This window comes from Triturus cristatus, chromosome 10 (genome assembly GCF_964204655.1).
Source record: "Triturus cristatus chromosome 10, aTriCri1.1, whole genome shotgun sequence".
NCBI classification, from domain to species: Eukaryota; Metazoa; Chordata; class Amphibia; order Caudata; family Salamandridae; genus Triturus; species Triturus cristatus.
The window spans coordinates 1,133,385,483-1,133,406,286 of NC_140593.1; the positions used below are offsets into that span (position 1 = coordinate 1,133,385,483).

The 20,804-nt window shown below is 46.1% G+C and overlaps 1 protein-coding gene across 13 annotated transcripts in view; it reads left to right on the top strand.

The window, feature by feature from the left end:
• The window catches only part of TRAF7 (TNF receptor associated factor 7), a 194,732-nt gene that overhangs the window by 85,306 nt on the left and 88,622 nt on the right, over window positions 1-20,804 (top strand). For 11 of the 13 annotated variants that reach the window (XM_085629421.1, XM_085629412.1, XM_085629417.1 and 8 more), the window contains 4 exons: window positions 1,452-1,525; window positions 7,583-7,631; window positions 8,621-8,748; window positions 10,822-10,904. In XM_085629421.1, the coding sequence (XP_085485547.1) occupies window positions 1,452-1,525; window positions 7,583-7,631; window positions 8,621-8,748; window positions 10,822-10,904 (334 nt within the window). The remainder of the gene's footprint in view (window positions 1-1,451; window positions 1,526-7,582; window positions 7,632-8,620; window positions 8,749-10,821; window positions 10,905-20,804) is intronic. The other 2 variants (XR_014969659.1, XR_014969660.1) reach the window with 1 other exon arrangement.

Consider the following 20,804-nt stretch of genomic DNA (forward strand, 5'->3'; position numbering starts at 1 on the left):
TAGAGACCATCTCAAGGTGGCAGTGGTTTGATGCCCTCACTGGATACATGTGATCCTTGTAAAGCAGTGAATGAATGTCTGTGGACCATACAACTTTGTATTAGGTCATTCATCGTGGGGGGCCCAGGCCTATGTTTCCGCTAGGAGAGCGACACAGGGACAGATCACTGGTTGAGGCAGAAATGAAAGGCTTATCAAATGGCTCACTCATGCAAGAGAATTCAGACTATCGGACCTGACAGACTTAGAACCTTGGGGGGATGAAATGAAGGAAACTGATTTGTGGTTTACCATCTATGGGCTTTAGGCTAATGTTGGCTAGACCATTGTGTGTTCCGACAGTAGCGGCAGTCACAACAAGAACAGATGATTGACGGAATGCTGAACAAATCAAACATTCACCCCCAGTCACAAATCTGAGTTAAATCTATTGTTATTTTGCATGCCACGCCATTCCAGTTTAGACCCAGCCATATGCAAATCAGTCTTGACCCTGCTATCCATGGGAACAGTCCAGCCTGAACTGCCGGGCCAGGTCCTCATGGACCAGAAACAAGCATCCTTGGACCAGTTTCGGGGTATCACCCCTCATCAGCCAGTTTAGCCTCAGTCTGGTAATGTAGCGAGCAAGGGACCCACATCTGGGCATACCCTCCCCACTTAGGGCAACAAATGCAAAAAAAACAGATGGATAGAATGCTGAACAAATCAAACATTCATCCCAAGTCACAAATCTGGGTTAAATCCATTGCTTTTTTTGCACGCCACACCATTCCAGTTTAGACCCAGCCATATGCAAATCAGTCTTAACCCTGCTCCCCATGGGAACAGTCCAGCCCGAACTGTCAGGCCAGTTCCTCCCTGGACCATAAAAAAGCATCCTGGGACCGGTTTTGGGGTATCTCCTCATCAGCCAGGCTGGACTGAATCTGGTGGTGTAGCGAGCACGGGACCCACGTCCGGGAATACCCTTCCCACTTAGTGTATCAAATGCAAAAAGAACATATTCCATCCATTATTTGTTGCCGCAGCGTTTTTCTGCCCTAAGCGAGATTGGTATGCCCAGACGTGGATCCATTGCTCGCTGTGCCACTGGATTTAGGCTAGCCTGGCTGATGAGAGGTGATACCCCGAAACCAGTCCCAGGATGCTTGCTTCCGGTCCAGGGATGACCCAGCATGGCCGTTCTGGCTGGACTAGTCCAATGAGGTGCAGGGTCAATACTGATTTGTGTATGGCTGGGTCCAAACTGGGGTGGTGTAGTGAGCAAAGGAACGCTGGATTTAATCCAGATCTCTTGACTGAGGGTGAATGCTTGATTTATTCAGCATTCCGTCCATCATTTGTTGCTTTTGCAGTCAGTCACGTGTCAAATGCCAGGGGCACTTGCAGGGAGATGATTTTGGTTTGTCCTGATCTCTCCTGATCGCTTTTTTTTTTGTTGATAATAGATGTTTTGGACGAGAATCAGAGCAAGCTGAGCGAGGACATGATGGAGTTCCGCAGGGACGCGTCCATGTTGAATGTGAGTATGCTGCTTGTACAAGATCAAAGGGAATACCACTTCCCTGAGGCACAAGCAGGCCTCTGGCGTCTGCATGGGCCACTCTGTCAACTGTCTGTGTGCAACCCTACAGAAGGATGAACAGTCATATAGCACCTTTTCCATAATGTTAGCTAGTCTATAGGCACTGGGCCAGACAAGTCCAACATATATCTAGGAAAGCCATGTCCAGGGTTGATTTTCAGAATCATGTCTAAGTAATTTAAGAATGAAAAAATGTATTGCCAATGTCCTGAATGTCTGGTATGGGTCTGGCTGTGATGCATATACATTGAACTCTCTTACACAAACTTTTAAGCAGCAATAAAACATGTTTGGTATAATTTTTTTTTATCCTTACTGTATTCCTGTAAATATAGGTAAAGCCACTGTATGAGTATGTAAGTGTTAGCCGTATTGCACTAAATAACATGGACGAAGCACAGGACAGCTGGTTAGGTAATGCAATTATGTATCAGTAATCAAGGTTTCACAGTCTTTCTGTCATATGCAAAGCGTCACAGACTTCCGCATGTGATATTAGTCGCCATAACGTAATATACATTAAAGATTGGCAGTATTTGTTAAAGAGGAAAGTTTAAATGGTGCAAGAAACAGAATTCCTGAAATGCGTTCTTAAAGCTAAAATGTCATTGCTATAAATACTTTCGAAATTATTTCCAAGACAACCACTATCAGCACACTTTCCCAGTGGTTATATGAAAAAAGTTACCTCTGTAAAAAAAATAATTTGCATGTCATGCTTCAAAAATCCAAAACCGTACGGTGGATGGGTTTCTGTTTTAGTTCACTCACTTCCTCTGTGCCTCCACTGACCTTGTGGAAACATGTACTGGTTTCTTGATTTCCTGCCATGTGGCTATATCTATACAATCATCATAAGTTCATACAGGAAACGCCTTTTTATGGTATGTGTATGAATGAATAAGCAGTCAATTAAATAAACAAAAAAGTCATAGTAAAACAAACAAGTGCTTCCAAATTTCTTACGTTCAGTGGGTCTCCGAGAGAACAAAGTCATCAGTTTTCTCCCAACTATAGAAACAGCCTTAAAAACGAAAGTTATTAGCGACTTAATTAACAAGCTGTGTATGTACGTGCACTTATTTGTGTGTGTGCGCACACACTCCCTTTCAGTCATGTATCTGTTGACTTTGGTGATGACAGTACTTGGATGTAAACCGTGCCAGGCCGCCAGGTCAAAGTTGTTTTTACAGTACTCTGGAGCTGTTGTAAATCCTGAGCAGTTTGGAGGCATTTGTCTGCAGAGCTCTCGAGTATGACGGTTCATTGTTACCAGGGTGGTAAACTTCTGTTTAAACAAAACGGACTGTTCTGGTTAAAATCATAGCTTGTGCGTCAATATTAATTTAGTTTTGCACGCAACAAACAACCTACGTGAAGATTAAATATGATGTATTTAAACATTTGTTTCTCCAGTGACTTAGGTCAAATGCACTGGAGCTAGATAAAAAAAAAAGATAAATATAAGCTTGGTATAAAACATGAACTAAAACACAAAATAAAATATTAACTAACTTTAAACTTACTACAATAATTCTGCATATGTCCCCCTAGGTTAAGCTGATTTATGTTTTATAGTAAAACATACAAAATATGTCACAGGTTTTCTAGATTTAACAGAGAGTCTTGATCAAATAGAGAGAATGTGTCATCTTGAGGGTACTGAGGTAAAACAGCTGAAAAATGTAGTCTTAAGTCGTCAGTACACCAGACTCTTGGTGCAGCTTCCACAAGAAATGTAGGATGAGATTTAGGATTCCCCCACTCCTTGAAGCGGGTGAATGTCCTTCTGTGTTTTTTTTACTAGCTGTGCAGTGGACAAAAAATGCCACTTATATGCCATAATTTCTTTCATAAAGAGTTAAGCTCAATTTGGCAATATTTTTAGCCAAAGCAGAGAACCAAATAAGTCAGAACAGTTTTTCTTCTCACTAATTTGTAACATTCTGCTAATAACAACCAAGAAGAGGTGATGCAAGAAAGGCATTTTTTTTTAACTAGGTGAAAGATGTTGAGTTTGCTGTCAGTGTTGGTGTTCATGGCTTTTGGTACACATTGGTATACTTGGTTAGGTTTACAGGCCTGGTCTGGTGGAAAGAAACCTTAACATTTACTCTCCTTTTCCCATTGTCAGTGTGGAAAATGGATGAAATGGTGTCTATCGGAAATACATTTCTTGTTATTGCGGTATACTCTCTTGACAACGTACTGAGCTGCAGCTCCTGTGTACATTATATGAAGTGTCCTTATTAAGGCAAATGCCTGTTTGGCTTCAGCCTAACGCCACCGTGACAGAAGCTGCTGCACTAGAGGTTTACATTTGGAGGCTGAGTTCCTCTTAAGTACCCATCTCTTCTGTGTCTGGACCACAGGCACACAAGTTTTCTTTTCCTCATTTAACAAGTGGATTCCCAACTCCCTCAATCCCCTAGGACTTCACCTATGCGTGACTCACCCTCTCAGTGTCAGTATAGAAATGGGTCTTTTGATGTGCTGCTCAGTGTCCATCTGTGCCCCAGAAACTGATGGGGAAACCCAGGAATCAGAGGCAGGGCTGATAAGGCTAGAATCAGATGGTCTGTCCAGTTTAAATGATCAGTATAGCCAAGCGTAGCTGAAATCTTCTAGCATGAAGATCTCCCACTATCCTGTCGGGTGGAGCTCTTACTTTGCATCAACCATTCAATCTTCAACAATTCAGGTCTCCGGAAGCGACTTAGCATACCTCTGGTCAGAGACACCCCTACTCATGTAACCAGTGTGGAAAACAGGTTTGTACCTTGCAGCATAAATATCACAATGTATTCATTCTCTTTAGCCTGTAAATGATCTCTGTCTCAAAGACTCTGGGCACTCCCTTCCTCTATGAATTGCAGGATACTACACTAGTGAGTAATGGCTCAGGAAAGTGTAGAGTGTAGAAACGCAAGCAAAGCCATAGAGCCTTGCGTCTGTTTTGCTACTTTAGGGCTCATATCAACAACCTAATAGTCACAGAAGAACTCTGATTCACAAACACCTGGTGTATCCTGTCTGATTCAGTGAGCTAATGTAGCATTGCATTGAGTATGTTTTATTGTGTTTTTATCAGTGCTTAATTTGAGGCGATGGTTTCCAGTGCTCAGCATTGGCACTTAAATGTCAACACCTGCGTTGGTGACAGTCTGCCACAAGGTGATGCTGTCTGGCTAATTTAGAGATGACTACAATAGCAGTTAATTATTAATTCAGTATGCATTAACAATGGCTATTACCTGGTGCCCAAGCTATTCTTATAGCTTCGGGGCCTGAAATAGTCTGAATTGTCACACTTGTGGGTGTGTGATGGTTAATAGTTGTGTTACTATCATTAGCAGAATGGCCGGGGCAATGTGTGGCGCTAGCTACTGTGGCCTCCTGACAAGACCCCAGGCACTTACCTATTATTATTATTATTATTATTTTTTGTACAAGTTAAGCACTGGTTTTTATGAATGTTATTTTTTTTGTCTTGCGAAGGAATTGCTTGGCAGCTGTTTGATTCTTTTCCTGGGGTAGTTTTAAATTGTCGATCAATGGTCCTATATTCACTTTGCATCCCCAGATGTCCAAAACAGCTCCGACTCCCCTATGAGCATATTGTTAACTATGCACTTATGCAGTCTCTGTTGACCATTTATACTTTGACTTTCACCACGTAGCTCCTGTACAACCTCTGAGACCAGTTCTTCAACCCCAGCTGTTGCTCAATCTCAAAGACCTGATTGTCATCCTCCAGCCCATGTGATCCCTTAATTCTATTTCTCTCCCAAAAGTCCTTTCTTACCCTCCAAACCTAGGATATTTTGAACTCCGATCCCTCAACTTGACCCTAAAGATCCTGCTCAACTCCACAGCAATGGACCACACCCTAAGGATCCAACCCACACTTATAGCCCTAGACATCACCCTACTGCTCAAGCTGAACCCACGAGCTCTATAGTTTCTTCTCACTTTCGGAACAATGGACTTCAGTCTCACCTTAGGAGCCCTGTCATTTCCCTATAAATTAGACCTATTCTAAGAGTCCTAAACCTCAGCCTACAGTTTTGCAGCATTCATACTCTTCGAGATTCACATGCTATTTGTTATTCCACCCTGTAATGGTTGGATCCGGAAACTGCTCCATTTTAAAAACAAACATTTCAACCAGGAGAGTCATGCCGACATCCTATGATGTGAACCCATGTGCCCCAATACATGGTCGCCATAATTAAGGATTCTTTTTTCTGCTGTTGGGTTCGAAGCTATTGTAGAGAGCATTGGGTAGATGGTCTTCGAAAGAAGCTGTGAAGCATGGTGCTGTAATTTGGTGCACAGACAGAAATTGAAGATAAATTGGAAAGATGTCTAGAAAAACACTGAATTTGTAAAAGCTCCACATCAGAAAACAAAGGAAACCGAACTTACTAGTTGGTCGTCTACTGAGGGAGGTTGGAAACTGCTGAAGTCTGGGGATGACGAATATCCCTGGGTTTCTTCTGAGTTTTTTTAATCAGGAGTTGTGGAAAATATTCCTATTAGATTTTACATTAACTGCCATCCTAAATTGGTACAGAAAGATGCATGTATAGTTTGAACTTCTGTCTTTGAAAGTACTATAAGTGAAAGTACTATATGTCTGAGGGCTATAAGGCGTGTGAGGCCTTTCGACCAACAGCTGTGAAGGTGAGTGTGAAACAGCATTGGGCTGTTAAGAATACCTCTTTAGACTGTGAGATGGCCCAGTCTAACCAGGTATCCCTGCAATAACTTGGTTATTTGTTGCAGAGGATTCAGAATTGGTAAAAGAGGCACAGAAGGAGCAACATGGATCCTTCATTAACGATTCGGTGTTGGTGGATTTTAAGACTAACTAAAGATTTAAGCGAGAAAATCCCAGAAAAAAAATTAGTGACACTGAAGCAGTGTACACTCAAAATTACTTTTGGTATTGTACTGTACTTGTACTGTGTCCAAATGGAGAAAATTGGACTAATTGAATATACATGTTTTTACACAACAGAATGGCAATTAAAGCAGTAAAGTGAAAGGTTGGCTGAACAGAAAAAATGATTCTTGATGGTACCCATGTACTGTGGCCATGTGGTTTCACTTTAGAAGTCATGGGGGTTGGTATGACTCATCCCCTGGTGGGCTCCCTAAAAGAAGAAAAACAACAAATGGGAATATTTCTGGACCCAACCACTAAATGGCGGCATAACACACAGCAGGTTAATCTAGATAGAGGCTGAAGCTCAAAAACTGTTGTTACAGATAAGTACAATGTTTGTTTCTTTCTGCTCCCCCTCGGAGTCCTGCTCTTAACACTGACGTTCCAGCCCACCCACTGTCTTGTTGTTCAACTAGCAACTTTTGATAATCTTGTGAGCCCTGGTCCAAGCCCTGGAGCCGTGCTTGCAGAGAGGAGTGCTGCTCCATCAGCCTTTGTAGATCTATATAGCTGTTTCTGCCAGTCTGAAGCCACTCCTAAAGTCATTGGTTTTTGCTCTAGAGCTACTGTTTTCCCTTAGATTCATGGGCTTTACCCAACAGCACCTGCTTAGTCATGAGCCTGAACCTAATCCTCCTGTCCCTTCTTACCCCTGAAGTCATGTTTGTTAGCCAAATATTCTTGTACTACTTTTCAGACCCACATTACGATTGAAGCTGATGCTCCCTTTCCATCTTTTAGCTCCCTATATGTGCTGCAAACTAGACACCGTTTAGGGAGTGCAGTTCTGAAAGCCTACTCTCCCTCTTGCACTAGTTGAGCCCTGCAGTTTGTTTGTAATCTGTAAGTTGTGACCCAACTCTTGGTTGAATCCAGTTGCTGAAAGGCGCAGGTCTAATGGCTCATGCGTACCTACAGTGTTGCAGTCTTTGCTTTAGAATACTTGGGTACACGTCAAGATTTAGGTTCATACCTATTCATATTTTTGCTTTCAATGAATTTGTGGTGTCTTCTGAATAGTCACAGCTTTTCTACATTTTCAGGATGAACTTTCCCACATCAATGCAAGGCTGAATATGGGGATCCTGGGATGTGAGTATGCTTGTCACGTTTCCTATTGTTTCTTGCGGCATTCTAATTTTCACTGTGAACTTGACATGGTGATGGATGTGGCTTTCTTATACAAGCACCCTTTAATGTCTCTTTTAGAAATGTTGACTTTGCAAATATATTAACTTTCGAAGGATTCAAAACAAAGGGCACCGCATAATAGAGGGCACTCTCCCACTAAACCTAGGTTCTTCCACCTCCCCATCCTCCAGAAGTGCTGTTAGGTGTATTTGAGCTTGTTGGAGACAAAACTTTTCACTGATATTTGAATTGATTCAGATGTGATTGTAAGACATGGTCAGGCTGGCCTATAGTGCAATAAGGCAGTACCAGAAGGGCTGGTTTGACAGGTCAGTGTGTGGGCCAGTTTTTTTGTGCTGTTTGTGGGTCTGCTTTATGGCCTCCTGGGCTGGTTTTTACTGTTTATTTCCTGGATGCTAAATCAAACCTTGCCTGTAACGAGCTCAAATCCATACCTTGTAAAACATATATACAGCTTGTCTTTACAAGTTCAAAAATACCCCAGGTTGCCAGCATGAACCACTTTTTTAATTTTGTAATTCACTAATAGGGGCCACTTTTATTTTGGTGTCTGGGCCTATTTTTTGTCCAGTCTGGCTCTGTTGTTAGATCATTTCATTCTCCTACCCATGACAGGCAGCCAAGCAATTGGTTTTGCTGGATGTTTGGGTCTCTCCACAAAGCCAAATGTTTACTTTTTGGTAGCCATATTGGGAATCAGTCATAATCCCTTTCTCATTACCTTGGTCCTACAAAACCGAGGACCTTGCATCTCAGAGGGTGTGGGAACTGCAGCTCTCAAGTGGGAGATCTGCTGCTTGAAGGTGGTGATAAGTTGGCACCCAGCACTTTTACTGAGAATCTAAAGACAGTGGGGGGGTGTGTTTCTAAAGTAGGAGTGGCCTATTGGTCAGTTTCTTGATTCTCTGTATGTATTTTTTGTCTTGCAGCCTATGATCCTCAACAGATATTCAAGTGTAAGGGCACATTTGTAGGGCATCAGGGTCCTGTGTGGTGCTTATGCGTATACTCCATTGGTGACTTGCTCTTCAGCGGCTCATCGGACAAAACAATTAAGGTAAGAGCATCTTCCCTTTTGATGTGTGATGTATCCAGACTCCGAGTGCGGAACGTCAGAACTTTTACACACCCATCTAGCTGTTGCAGCTCTACGTATTAGACCATTTATGCCCCATGGGTGATGTTTATTCATTTTCAATCCCTTTTAAGTATAGTTGACTTTACGGGAAACACTGCATGTGAATTATGGGTCTCCCATATCTCCATACACAGAGTGGTGTCCAAGCTTAGCTGTGTCCATGAAAATCAATAGTTTCCACAATGAAAGGATTCTACATAGAATGTGCTGTCAGAGCATTGCTCTTTTCTTGGCCGCAACCAATCATGGCTCTTCCCCAGCACTAGTTCTTGTATTTCATAGGTGACTTTCTCTTTACAGGGAACGTTTCCCACAACGTGCTTCTCATGGAAAAATTTAACAGGAATCCAGGATTCATTTTGTCAATTCCCTTCCAATTAAAAAAAACATGTTTTATTAGTTTAGTTATGCAAACACATAAACCAGTCTAACTTAACTACCCTAGGTATTGGCGGTCCATTGTGTGATCAAACACATTACGCTTTAACAGTAGTTTACATCGGGTTTCCCATCCGAATTCTTTGACACTGGTTTACATTGCGTGACCCAAGTAAGACAGACAGATAGAAAGAAATGGAGAAAGCACACGTTTATTATAGGATGGGAGGGTCGATAGGATAGCCAGACAACCTCATTATCAATTGTATTGTGCATCACATTCTCTTCTTCCCCCATTCTAAGTAAACTGAAATTCTCTTTTCAATGAATAATTCTGTTGCATGCTTCCATGTTCTCTGATCAGCCTTTGTGTCACAGCTTGTGCTTCAGTAGCCTGGAATTACCCCGCCTGGGCTTGGAGCGTTCAGAAGCCTGTTTCTGCTTTTACTCATGGTGGCACAGATTAACGGCAGCTGTCAATGCTTGTGCTGACTGTGTCCTGGAAGCTCTTTCATCTGTAATTGTTTGTGCTGTATCCTGGAAACACGCCCCCTACTCGCTGCTGTGCCCACAGTCTGGTTTTATTTTCACTCCTGTGTTCATGTTGCCCTGCAACCAGGTCTGGCTGCCGTTGCTTGTGCTTACGGTGTCCTGACATAAGGTCCTCTGTGTTGATTCTTCTCGTGGTGTTCAGGACACCAGCTCCTGCAGTCAGTGCTTGCTTCTGGTGTCCTTTATTCATGTGTTGCTGACACTTCTTACGCTTGTGCTGCCCAGGTCTAGATCGTGAGTTCTATGCTTGTGTGAATGATCTACGGTCCTGAATTCAGGTCCTCTTATCTTAGCTTGTTGCAGTATTCAAGTGCCTTGGAGTTATTCCCTGGATCGCTGCTTGCACTCTTGTTCTGGCGTGCTGGAATATAACCTTGATGTTGATTTTACTGTTGAGCGCTTGAATTAGGACCTGCAGTAACGTTTGTAATACATTGGTACCTTTAATCAGGTTTCACTGTCTCTTAGTGTACTCATGATGTAATTGACACCTGGTATCATTGCTATAACTCTCTGTGTCTTGGAATCTGCTTCTGCTGTCGTGTGTGCTCACTGCCTGATCTAAAATGCGGCCCTGCTGTCACTTTTTATGCTCATGGTCTCGACTTAGGGAATGGGCCCTACTTGTTTATTCTTGCCGCCTTGTACACATGTTCTTGGTTCTAGGTTCAGTTGCAGTCACTGCTTTTTGTGACTCACTGGTATCTTGACATCAGCTTTTCCTGAGTGTCGTCTACTTTGGTTCCCTGAAATCAGACTCTGTTTTAATTGCTTGAGCTCTGGTGTTGTGCTATGAGGTCATGTAGTTGTTGTTTGGTGTCGTGCAGTTGGGCACAGTGGTCACTGCTTATTATCGTACTCTGGTATCTTTGACTTAACCCCTCCAGTTGCTTCATTGACTCATCATCTAATCCACTGGAATCTTCTCCTCATGATGATGCTCATGCTAATGCTTTGGTGTACTGGAATCAGGCCTGCGGTCGCTGCTGTTGTCCTGCTCTAGCATCCTCCTACTGTTACTTTGATGGTGTGATTGTTCCACTGACTCTCCTCCCCTGCTAGGTCTGGGACACCTGCACCACTTACAAGTGCCAGAAGACCTTGGAGGGACATGATGGGATTGTGCTTGCTCTTTGCATACAAGGGTGAGTTGACTGTAGTACCTCAGTGCCCCACATGTGTGTTTGTGAACCCAGATGAGATTAAGATACATCAATACATTGAGAGTTGTGAATATACAAGCAAACATTTTTGCTTGAGAGCATTGATACTCACACTCACTCGCTCTATCTCGCTTTTTCTAGTACATACCATAGTCTCCTCTCAGTCCAAGGATCTCTATCTCCTAGGTTCTGTAAGTAATTTGACTGAAAGCAGTTTGTGTAAAAGAGCCCTTTTGCGGAACAGTGACATATTTTGCCCTATATCAGAAATATGTAACCTAGACACTACAGAGCACGTAGGCTGATAATTTGCTTCTCTGCACAACACTGATGGAGGCATGTATGCAGCAGGCTAGTCCACTGGATACTTCTCCTGAGACAGAGTTGGGCTTCCCACTAGGGCCCCAAACAGAGGAAAGTGCTTCCGTGGAGGTGATTTGGATATTTTGTTCCCCATGGTAGAAACCAGACAAATCTGGCATCTGAACTCTTGCAGCATGACCCTGCAACCTCAGAGTCTTGCTGCTATTTAATGAGGCTCTGACAGAGGCATCTCAACGCTGGCCCAACAACCTATCCCTGATCAGTGTCCACTCACCCACTCATTCTCATGCACAGCATACCCACTCACCACCCATGTCCCTTCTCCAACCTGATATGATGTGTTCTCAAACAGATTCAGATGCTGCCTAATTAAAGTAAGTGGTATACGAAACTGTATCATCTTAAAGCTGACATAGGTAGAATGTCATGTAAATGCCATGTCTGTTGGTAACGTGAGAAACCCAAAATCTTGATGAAGTTTTTTAACTGCTGATTCTTCACATTTTGAATTACCCCTAGTCCCAGACTGGCTGGATCTGGAACTTTTTAGCAATTGCTTCCGAGTGGTGGTAGGTGGCGCCACTGGGCTTACCTGCAGCTTCACAGCACCTGAGAAAGGTCCAAGCGTAACTCGAAGTCCTGCAATAAATGCTCCCTATTACACCCTATGACCATTAGGGAACCAGAGGCAAAGCTGTACGTCACAAGCATAAATAAAGCAGGTTTTGCTCCAAAACTTGAGTGCACTGTTTCTCCAGTTCCCAGGCCTGCTCCAGGTCTTGTTCCTTATGCAAGTCACTGTTCTCTGGTAAGTCAAAGGAAAGTCCTGCCATAAGCATAAGAAGTCCAAATGACATTCTTCTCCCTTTCATCATTCCTGCTTCAGGGAAAAGTAATGCAGTGAGCAATTGAGGGATCTGTCTGCACTTACCTCTTCAACTCAGAGCCCATCCTTGGTCTGACCTGGACTTGCCTACAGTTTCTCAAGCGGTCTTTGATTCAGTTGCTGGTAGAGACCTTCAAGGAAGACATGCTGCAACTCCAGACTTTTCCAGGTCCCCGTGGAGCACCTTTGGGCCCCCAGATATGCTGGGACCCCAAGTTGGACTTTATGGTGGGCCTACTTTAACGTATGATAGTTTCCTTCCAGCCCAAACTGGTTCTGATGCATACCCCCACACCTGTGCCAAAGTATCCGACCACTGACTCTAGACCCAATAATGATGACAGTTTCGGATAAGGAGCTGATTTCACCCAAACTCGGCTGATGTATCATTATGAAATCAATGTCAGCCCTTGTCTGGGAGGATTCACAGGCAGTGCAACTACAATGAAAGCAGTAGTTCCAGAGACTAGAGACTTTATTTGGATCGGATTCAGACGTAGTCCATGGGCTTCAGCACATTCCTCGTGATAATGATGATGGCGAGGAGGCTGTTAATTTGCTTCTCCTCACAACACTGATGGAGACGTATGCAAAAGGCTAGTCACCTGCATACCTCTTCTGGGACTTCCCACTAAGTCCCCCACACAGAGGAGAGTGCTTCTGCAGTGGTAATTCGCAGATCAGCAGAAGAGTTGAACGTTGTGTTGACCATGGTAGAAACTAGACTAATCTGGCATCTGAACTCTTGCAGCGTCAGCCTGCAGCTTCAGCGTCTTGCAGCTATTTAATGAGGCTCTAACAGAGGCAATGATACTGACTTGATCTAAGCCATTCTTGGCTCTGGCGGTGAATCGCAGTGTAGCTAAACCTCATGCCTGCTTCTGGAAACCCAGGCTTCCTTCCCGAGCACCTGATACCTTATAGTGTGGTGATTCAAGCTTCCTCCAGCACTGTCATCTCTAATGCTATTCCCCCATGTCCTCCTGTCAGACAGACAATGAAAGCATTTGGAAAAAAGATTTAATTATCTGCCAGTTTGCCAGCCTGTCTGCTATGATGGGATTCACCTATCCTCTGGGATATGACCAGCAAGATTTTGCTCACTGTTGCAGAATGTGTTTGCAGCACCAATCGATGACCAACATGACACGGCTAATTATTGATTGAGTGCCGGTCTGGACCTGACATCATGCATGGATACGTGCTACAGAATATTGTGGGAACCTGCATGCATCCCTCGTTGATATGTCGTATGATGGTTTCAGGCTTTTGAAAAAAAAATCTGGCTCTACATTGGGGTGCTCCAAATAAAGCAGTGCCACAACCTGCTCCTTCTACTTGCTATTTCTAGTCTGCCAATTCTGTCAAGAGTACCTAAAGTTAGAGAATGCTGCCTATTGGAAAAGGCAGCCCTCTCAGCCTCTTCTGTAGCCTGTACAGCACTTTCGTGTTGCCAGAAGATGTGGAGGCCTCCAGTAAGAACAGCAGCCCTCTCTCCTTCATCGCTTATCCTTATTGTAGCCAAGCCGCTCCTATTCCCACTCTCTTTGACATGGGCAGCTGATATGGACAGGCTACAGCTGGCAGTCATTTACCTCAGACAAGTTATTTAACCTCCATGCACCCAACCTTCTTTTGTGTCTTCTCCCACTTCTGGTCCACCTACCTATGTTCAGACTTCAGCAGATATTGCCACAGTCCCAGCCCAGGAACAGTACCCTGTTGTCAAAGGGGAGCCATAGAGTTTCAAAAGCAGAGAAGGGCAGAAGGTGTTACTTCTGTTGCCAAAAAAAAGAGAGAAGACTTGAGAGGCTGGAAGGACATGTTCAAGATGTTGTCTCTTCTGCTGGTCATCTCTGCCTTAAATCCGGTAGATGTGGGCTCTGCTGTCAAATGTCTGCTTGTGATGGGCTCAGCACTGGAGGTGCCTCTCAGACAATATCTGTTCTTCTGACAAGGCAGCCTGGAACCTTCAGTAGTGGTTGTCAGAGGACAATGTACCCCAAGGCAGCCCATTCTCCCTACCCCACCCAAGTCTTTCAGTAGTGACGGGTGCATTATCTTTCGGATGGGCTGTCCCCTGAACAAGGTGGAAACCTGGGGCCTTTTGTCTCTGCTGGAGCAGAGATCGTAAAGGCTGTTCTGCCGTGCATCAGAGGGAGAGGGGAGAGGTTCCAGTCCTGATTTTTAACATAAATGCCAGGTGCACTGCAACAAGCAGGGCTTTGTGGGGTTGCAGGCACTGTTCCAGCAAGCACTGAGACTCACGCGGTGACTTGACCTGCAAAGAATCTTTGTTGATCAGTCATTTAGTGGACTCCGTAAATGCCAAGATGGTCGAGCTCAGCAGATGTCTTCTGGACAACCATGAATGATGTCTGCATGGTGGTGGCTCAAGGCGTCATGGCATTTTTGCCCAGTGGGTTGTGCCCTGGGTATTTTTTGCCACTGCTAAGAACACACAGTGCCACAACTTTTGTGTGCTGTGCTGCCCGCCTTCACGCTGCGGGTAGATGACTTTCAGCTAAAGTGGGCCTGTGATCTCCTGTATGCGTTTTTGTCACTGCCGCTGCAGTGCTGCGTTCTGAGGACGGCCAGTGCGGATTGAGCTCTTGTTTCTCCCTCTGTTGGCCATAGAGGACAGAGAACAGGATTATGCTGCATTTGCTCTACCTAGCTAAGAGACATCCTTCCTCAGAGGATACTTGTTCGAGGCATATGAGCTGCAGATTGTACACTTAGCATAGATCGCCATCTGGTGTTGGGCCCGGATGTTTGCAGTTTTTTTTGTTCTTTGGACAGTCTTTGGAAGTCACGAGTTCGGTGACTCCTCCTTCGGTCCGTACTGCGCATGGGCTTCGGCTCCATCCTCAGATTGTTTTTTTCCGCCATCGGGCTCGGATGTGATACTTCGTGCTCCGGCTTCGAACTTCTACGGTTCCAGCCTCGACGGAAAATCCTCGTTTTCTTCGAGTTTCTTCATCATCATCTTCATCTCTCGAAGCGGCACTTTTCTCCATCCCGTACATCGGCACCGGCCTTCGGGCCCTCATCGACTCCGGTGCCGGCCGATGGAAAGGACTCCGTTCAAAAAGTGCCCAAAATGTGGGTCTAAATTTCCCCACACCGACCTCCATCAGGTGTGTAACCTTTGCCTCTCTCCAGAACACGAGGCCAGAGACTGCCCCGCCTGTAAGTCTTTTCGATCAAAGAAGACCATCCGGGATCGAAGAGCTCGACGCACCATGGCGCACTCATCGTCCGCAGCTCCACCGGACATCTTCGGAGACGGCGCCGAAGCTTCGGGGCAACTACACACCGAGCAGGAGGAAGACGTCGTCAGCGCTTCCGAGGCCGACGACTCCGACGTGGAGGACATCACACCGGCGCAGCGGGTCGTGAGTACTGTACCCCCTCCCACCCCCGCGCCCAAAACCAAAGAGACTCAGGTTACACCCTCGCCTGCTGGCCTGGGTAAAACCAAGACCAAAGCTTCTATCACCCCACCTTCGGGCCCGGTGTCGAAGCCTCAGAAGTCTCACGGCAGCTCGGGCTCGAGCCAGCCGACGCCTGGTGCCGAAAAACACCATTCGGCACCGAAGAAAGGGATACCCAGCTCGACTCCGAAGCCACCGGTGCCGAAGCCTGGACTCTCGGTGCCGACCAAACACAAACACAAATCCGTCGGCACCGATGCTCCGGCGCCGAAAACTCCTTCGACGCCGAAAAAACCGGAGACCCCAAAAAAGCATGGCGCACAGAAACCATCGAAGCTCTCGGTTCCGAAATCATAGGCGCCAGCGGACGATTCGACGCCACTGACTCTGTTCACACCAGACCCTTTGCAAAAGACTCTGTCTAAAGATCCAAAGACTGGGCTATTGACTTTAATTATCAAGAAAAGACGCCTTGATACTCCGGCTCCTCCTCCACCACCCAAACGGAAGGACTCTGCTACTTCTCCCCTCAGAGTGCCCTCCCCACTACCTCCACCCCTGCCTCCTCCACCTCCTCCACCCCCTCCCCCTCCCAGGTCTCCGCCACCTTTACCTCATTACTCTCCGACCCCGTCCCCAGATCCAGACGACGGGGACCCGGACTATGACCCGGCGGACGCCCCAATGGACCCCACTCCACCGGGGACCCCAGACCCATGGGAAGATTACCACAACCCTGATATACCTGATATGCCTCAGGACGACCTATACCCATCCAGGCCGTCTCCTCCAGAGGACTCCTTAGGGTTTCATCATTTAGTGCAGAGAGCAGCACACTACCATGGGGTGGACATGCACAGCGAACCAGTGGAAGACGACTTCCTACTGGACACATTTGACATACAGGACAAATCCACATCTATTTTGCCCATGCTTACGGGTGTCACCAAGCATGCCGCAGAGGTGTTCAAAGACCCTGTCAGGGCCAGGGTACTGAACCCTAGAATCGAGAAAAAGTACAAGGCGGCACCCACAGACCCTGCATACATTAAGGGCCCTGCTCCCTTAGATTCCCTAGTTGTCTCCACAGCTAGAAAGCGGGCTAACTCCCAGTCCTCAGGAGAAGCCCCACCGCCAGACAAGGAATCCAAACTTCTAGACGCGTCTGGCAAACGCACCGCCTCTCAAGCTGCAAACATGTGGCGCATTGCAAACACACAAGCGCTGCTTGCGCGCTATGACAGAGCACACTACGACAAACTTGAGGCTCTTATGCAACACCTTCCCGAAAAACACAAGCGCAGGGCTCATGAACTGATACAGGAGGGTAAACTAATTACAAACACCTCCATTAAGTGTGCCCTCGATGCAGCCGACACTGCTTCTAGAGCCATAAATACCAGTGTCCTGCTTCGTCGCCATGCCTGGCTCAGGATCTCAGGGTTCAAGCCTGAAGTCCAAGCGTCCATACTCAATCACCCTTTTGACCAACAAACTCTCTTTGGGCCAAAGGTAGACGAAGCGTTGGAAAAGATGAAAAAGGACACAGACACAGCAAAGTCTATGGAGGCACTCCAAACACAAGCCTCTAAACGTTCCTTTCGACGCTCTTCCTTTCGTGGCACAGGCAGAGGCTTCTCCACCGATAGCGCCTCTACCTCCTACAAGTCCCCTCCTCAAAATACCTTTTCAAAGGGCAACCAAAGGGGTGGTTACAGAGGCAACAACAATAAGGGCAGGGGCAAAACTAACACCACCCGTTCTGCCACCCCGCCCGCACAATGACTTCCCTCCGCTCCCCCCAGACCATCCCACTCCGGTCGGGGGCAGACTACAAAACTTTATCCACGTATGGGAGTCCTTAACATCGGACAAATGGGTGACCCAAATCATTCGGTCAGGGTACTGTCTCGAGCTAACATCTACCCCACCCAATATCCCACCAAGGCACCGTCCAATGTCTCAAGAACATTCCACACTGCTCAAACAGGAGGTACTCTCCCTCCTCCAAAAACACGCTATAGAGCAGGTCCCCGTCAATCAGCAAAATCTAGGGGTCTACTCCCTATATTTCTTAATACCAAAGAAAGACGGGACCCTCAGGCCCATTCTGGACCTCCGGCCTCTAAATGCCTACATACATTCAGACCATTTCCACATGGTCACACTACAACAAGTCCTCCCGCTCCTCTGTCAGGGAGACTTTCTCACTACCTTGGATCTGAAAGACGCATACTTTCACATTCCAATACACCCCTCTCACAGGAAATACCTCAGGTTCGTGGTGGACGGGCAGCATTACCAATTCACGGTTCTCCCCTTCGGGGTCACCACCGCACCACAGGTGTTTACCAAATGCCTAGTGGTAGTAGCAGCACACCTCAGACGTCAACATATTCACGTCTTCCCTTACTTAGACGACTGGCTGATAAAAGCCGCGTCCTACCACCAATGTGTGCAACATACAAACAGCACCATCCAACTGCTCCACCAGCTAGGCTTCACGGTGAACTACCAAAAGTCCCACCTCATACCATCTCACACAAAGCAATATCTCGGGGCTACTATAGACACCTCCAAGGGTATTGCCTATCCAAACTCAGCCAGAATCACAAGCATTCAAGCCTTACGCAAAACATTCCTTCCTCAACACTCTCTTCCAGCAAGAGTGTTTATGAAGCTCATAGGAATGATGGCGTCTTGCATTTTCATAGTGCCCCATGCAAGACTCCACATGCGTCCACTTCAAGAGTGCCTAGCACAACAGTGGAACCAGGCCCAGGGTCAGCTGACGGATCTGGTGTTGGTGGACGGCCGCACACATCACTCTCTGCAGTGGTGGAACACCACAAACCTTTCCAAAGGGCGGCTGTTCCTGGACCCGGTTCCTCAGGTGATTCTAACAGCGGACGCATCGCTCTCCGGCTGGGGAGCGCACCTCCTACACCTCACAATGCAAGGTCTATGGACGCCACAGCAAAAATCGCTCCACATCAACCATCTGGAGCCCTTGGCGATCTTTCTAGCCCTAAAATCTTTCCAAAAACAGATTTCGGGCAAAGCAGTCCTCATTCGCACAGACAACATGACTGCAATGTATTATATCCAAAAACAGGGGGGGACACACTCTCCCCAGCTCTCCCGCTTAGCCCAGAGCATATGGAGATGGGCAATTCCCCAAAACATCTTTCTCCTGGCACAACACGTTCCAGGCGTACAAAACACCATGGCAGATCTGCTCAGCAGACAAACGCAACAACTACACGAATGGGAACTGCATCCACAAGTTCTTCACCCATTCTTCCAACAGTGGGGGCATCCTCAGATAGACCTCTTCGCCACCCACGAAAACAAAAAATGCCCAAGCTTCGCCGCCAGATACCCACACCCATTGTCCAAGGGCAATGCGATATGGATGAACTGGTCAGGCAGATTTGCATACGCCTTTCCACCTCTCCCACTAATTCCATTAGTGGTAAGGATGCTACAACAACACTCCCTCACACTCATTCTAGTAGCTCCGACGTGGGCCAGGCAGCCGTGGTACACCACACTACTACAACTATCAGTGGTACCACATCAAAAACTGCACCTATCCCCATGCCTCCTAACCCAGAACCATGGAGAAATCGGGCACCCGGACCCAGCTCAGCTCAACCTTGCAATCTGGCTCCTGAAATCTTAGAATTTGGATACCTTAACCTTCCCCCTGATTGCATGAACATCATCATGGAAGCCAGACGTCCTACCACTAGAGCATGCTATGCCGCAAAGTGGAAAAGATTTGTAATTTACTGCCGTAACAATACAATCAACCCTTTAGATGCATCCATACAGCACCTCATATGCTATCTGCTCCATCTTCACAGGTGTAACCTGGCATATTCATCCATACGCCTACACCTAGCAGCGATCGCTGCTTATCTACAAAACAGACAGCATTTATCACTCTTCAGAGTGCCCGCTATTAAAGCCTTTATGGAAGGCCTTAAACGAGTAATTCCTCCCAGGGCACCACCTTCCCCTGTATGGAATCTAAATTTAGTTCTTACACGGCTAATGGGTCCGCCCTTCGAACCAATGCATAAATGTGAGCTACAGTTTCTCACCTGGAAAACCGCTTTTCTCGTAGCTATTACTTCCCTTAGAAGGGTTGGTGAAATACAAGCGTTCACTATACAGGAACCCTTCCTACAAATACATCACAGCAAGGTCATACTTCGCACAAATCCGAAGTTTCTGCCCAAGGTCATTTCCCCCTTCCATCTCAATCAATCGGTGGAATTACCTGTCTTCTTCTCGCAACCTCAATCTGTTGCAGAGAGGGCCTTACACACACTCGATGTTAAAAGGGCTTTGCTGTACTACATACAAAGAACGCAACCTTTCAGGAACACTAAACAATTGTTCGTTTCCTTCTCTCCACCACATAAAGGCAACCCCATCTCTAAATCAGGGATAGCTAGGTGGATTGTAAAGTGCATACAAATTTGCTATCAAAAGGCAAAAAGAACATTATCTGTTCCGCCTAAAGCCCACTCTACAAGAAAGTTAGGGGCTTCTATGGCTTTTCTAGGGAATATACCCTTAGATGACATCTGCAAAGCAGCCACATGGTCTACACCGCACACCTTCACAAAACATTACTGTGTAGATGTGCATTCCAAGCAGCAAGCTAGGGTGGGCCAGGCTGTACTAAAGACACTTTTTCAAACCACTGCAACGGATACCGGTGGTCGCCGCTAAGGTTGGGTACTGCTATATAATCTATGCTAAGTGTACAATCTGCAGCTCATATGCCTCAAACGGAATATGCTACTTACCAGTATGCATCGGTTCTTGGCATGTAGAGCTGCAGAGTTGTACACGCCCACCCGCCTCCCCGGCTACCTGTATCCGTTCCAGTACATCTTATTTAGATACAACACACATGGGTTTCTCACTGTTATTACTACGCTCCATCATTTCCCTGTTGGCGAAAAACAATCTGAGGATGGAGCCGAAGCCCATGCGCAGTACGGACCGAAGGAGGAGTCACCGAACTCGTGACTTCCAAAGACTGTCCAAAGAACAAAAACAAACTGCAAACATCCGGGCCCAACACCAGATGGCGATCTATGCTAAGTGTACAACTCTGCAGCTCTACATGCCAAGAACAGATGCATACTGGTAAGTAGCATATTCCTTTACAGTCGTCCACTGTTTTTCTACCCTTAAAAGTCCTATGAAGCTGGA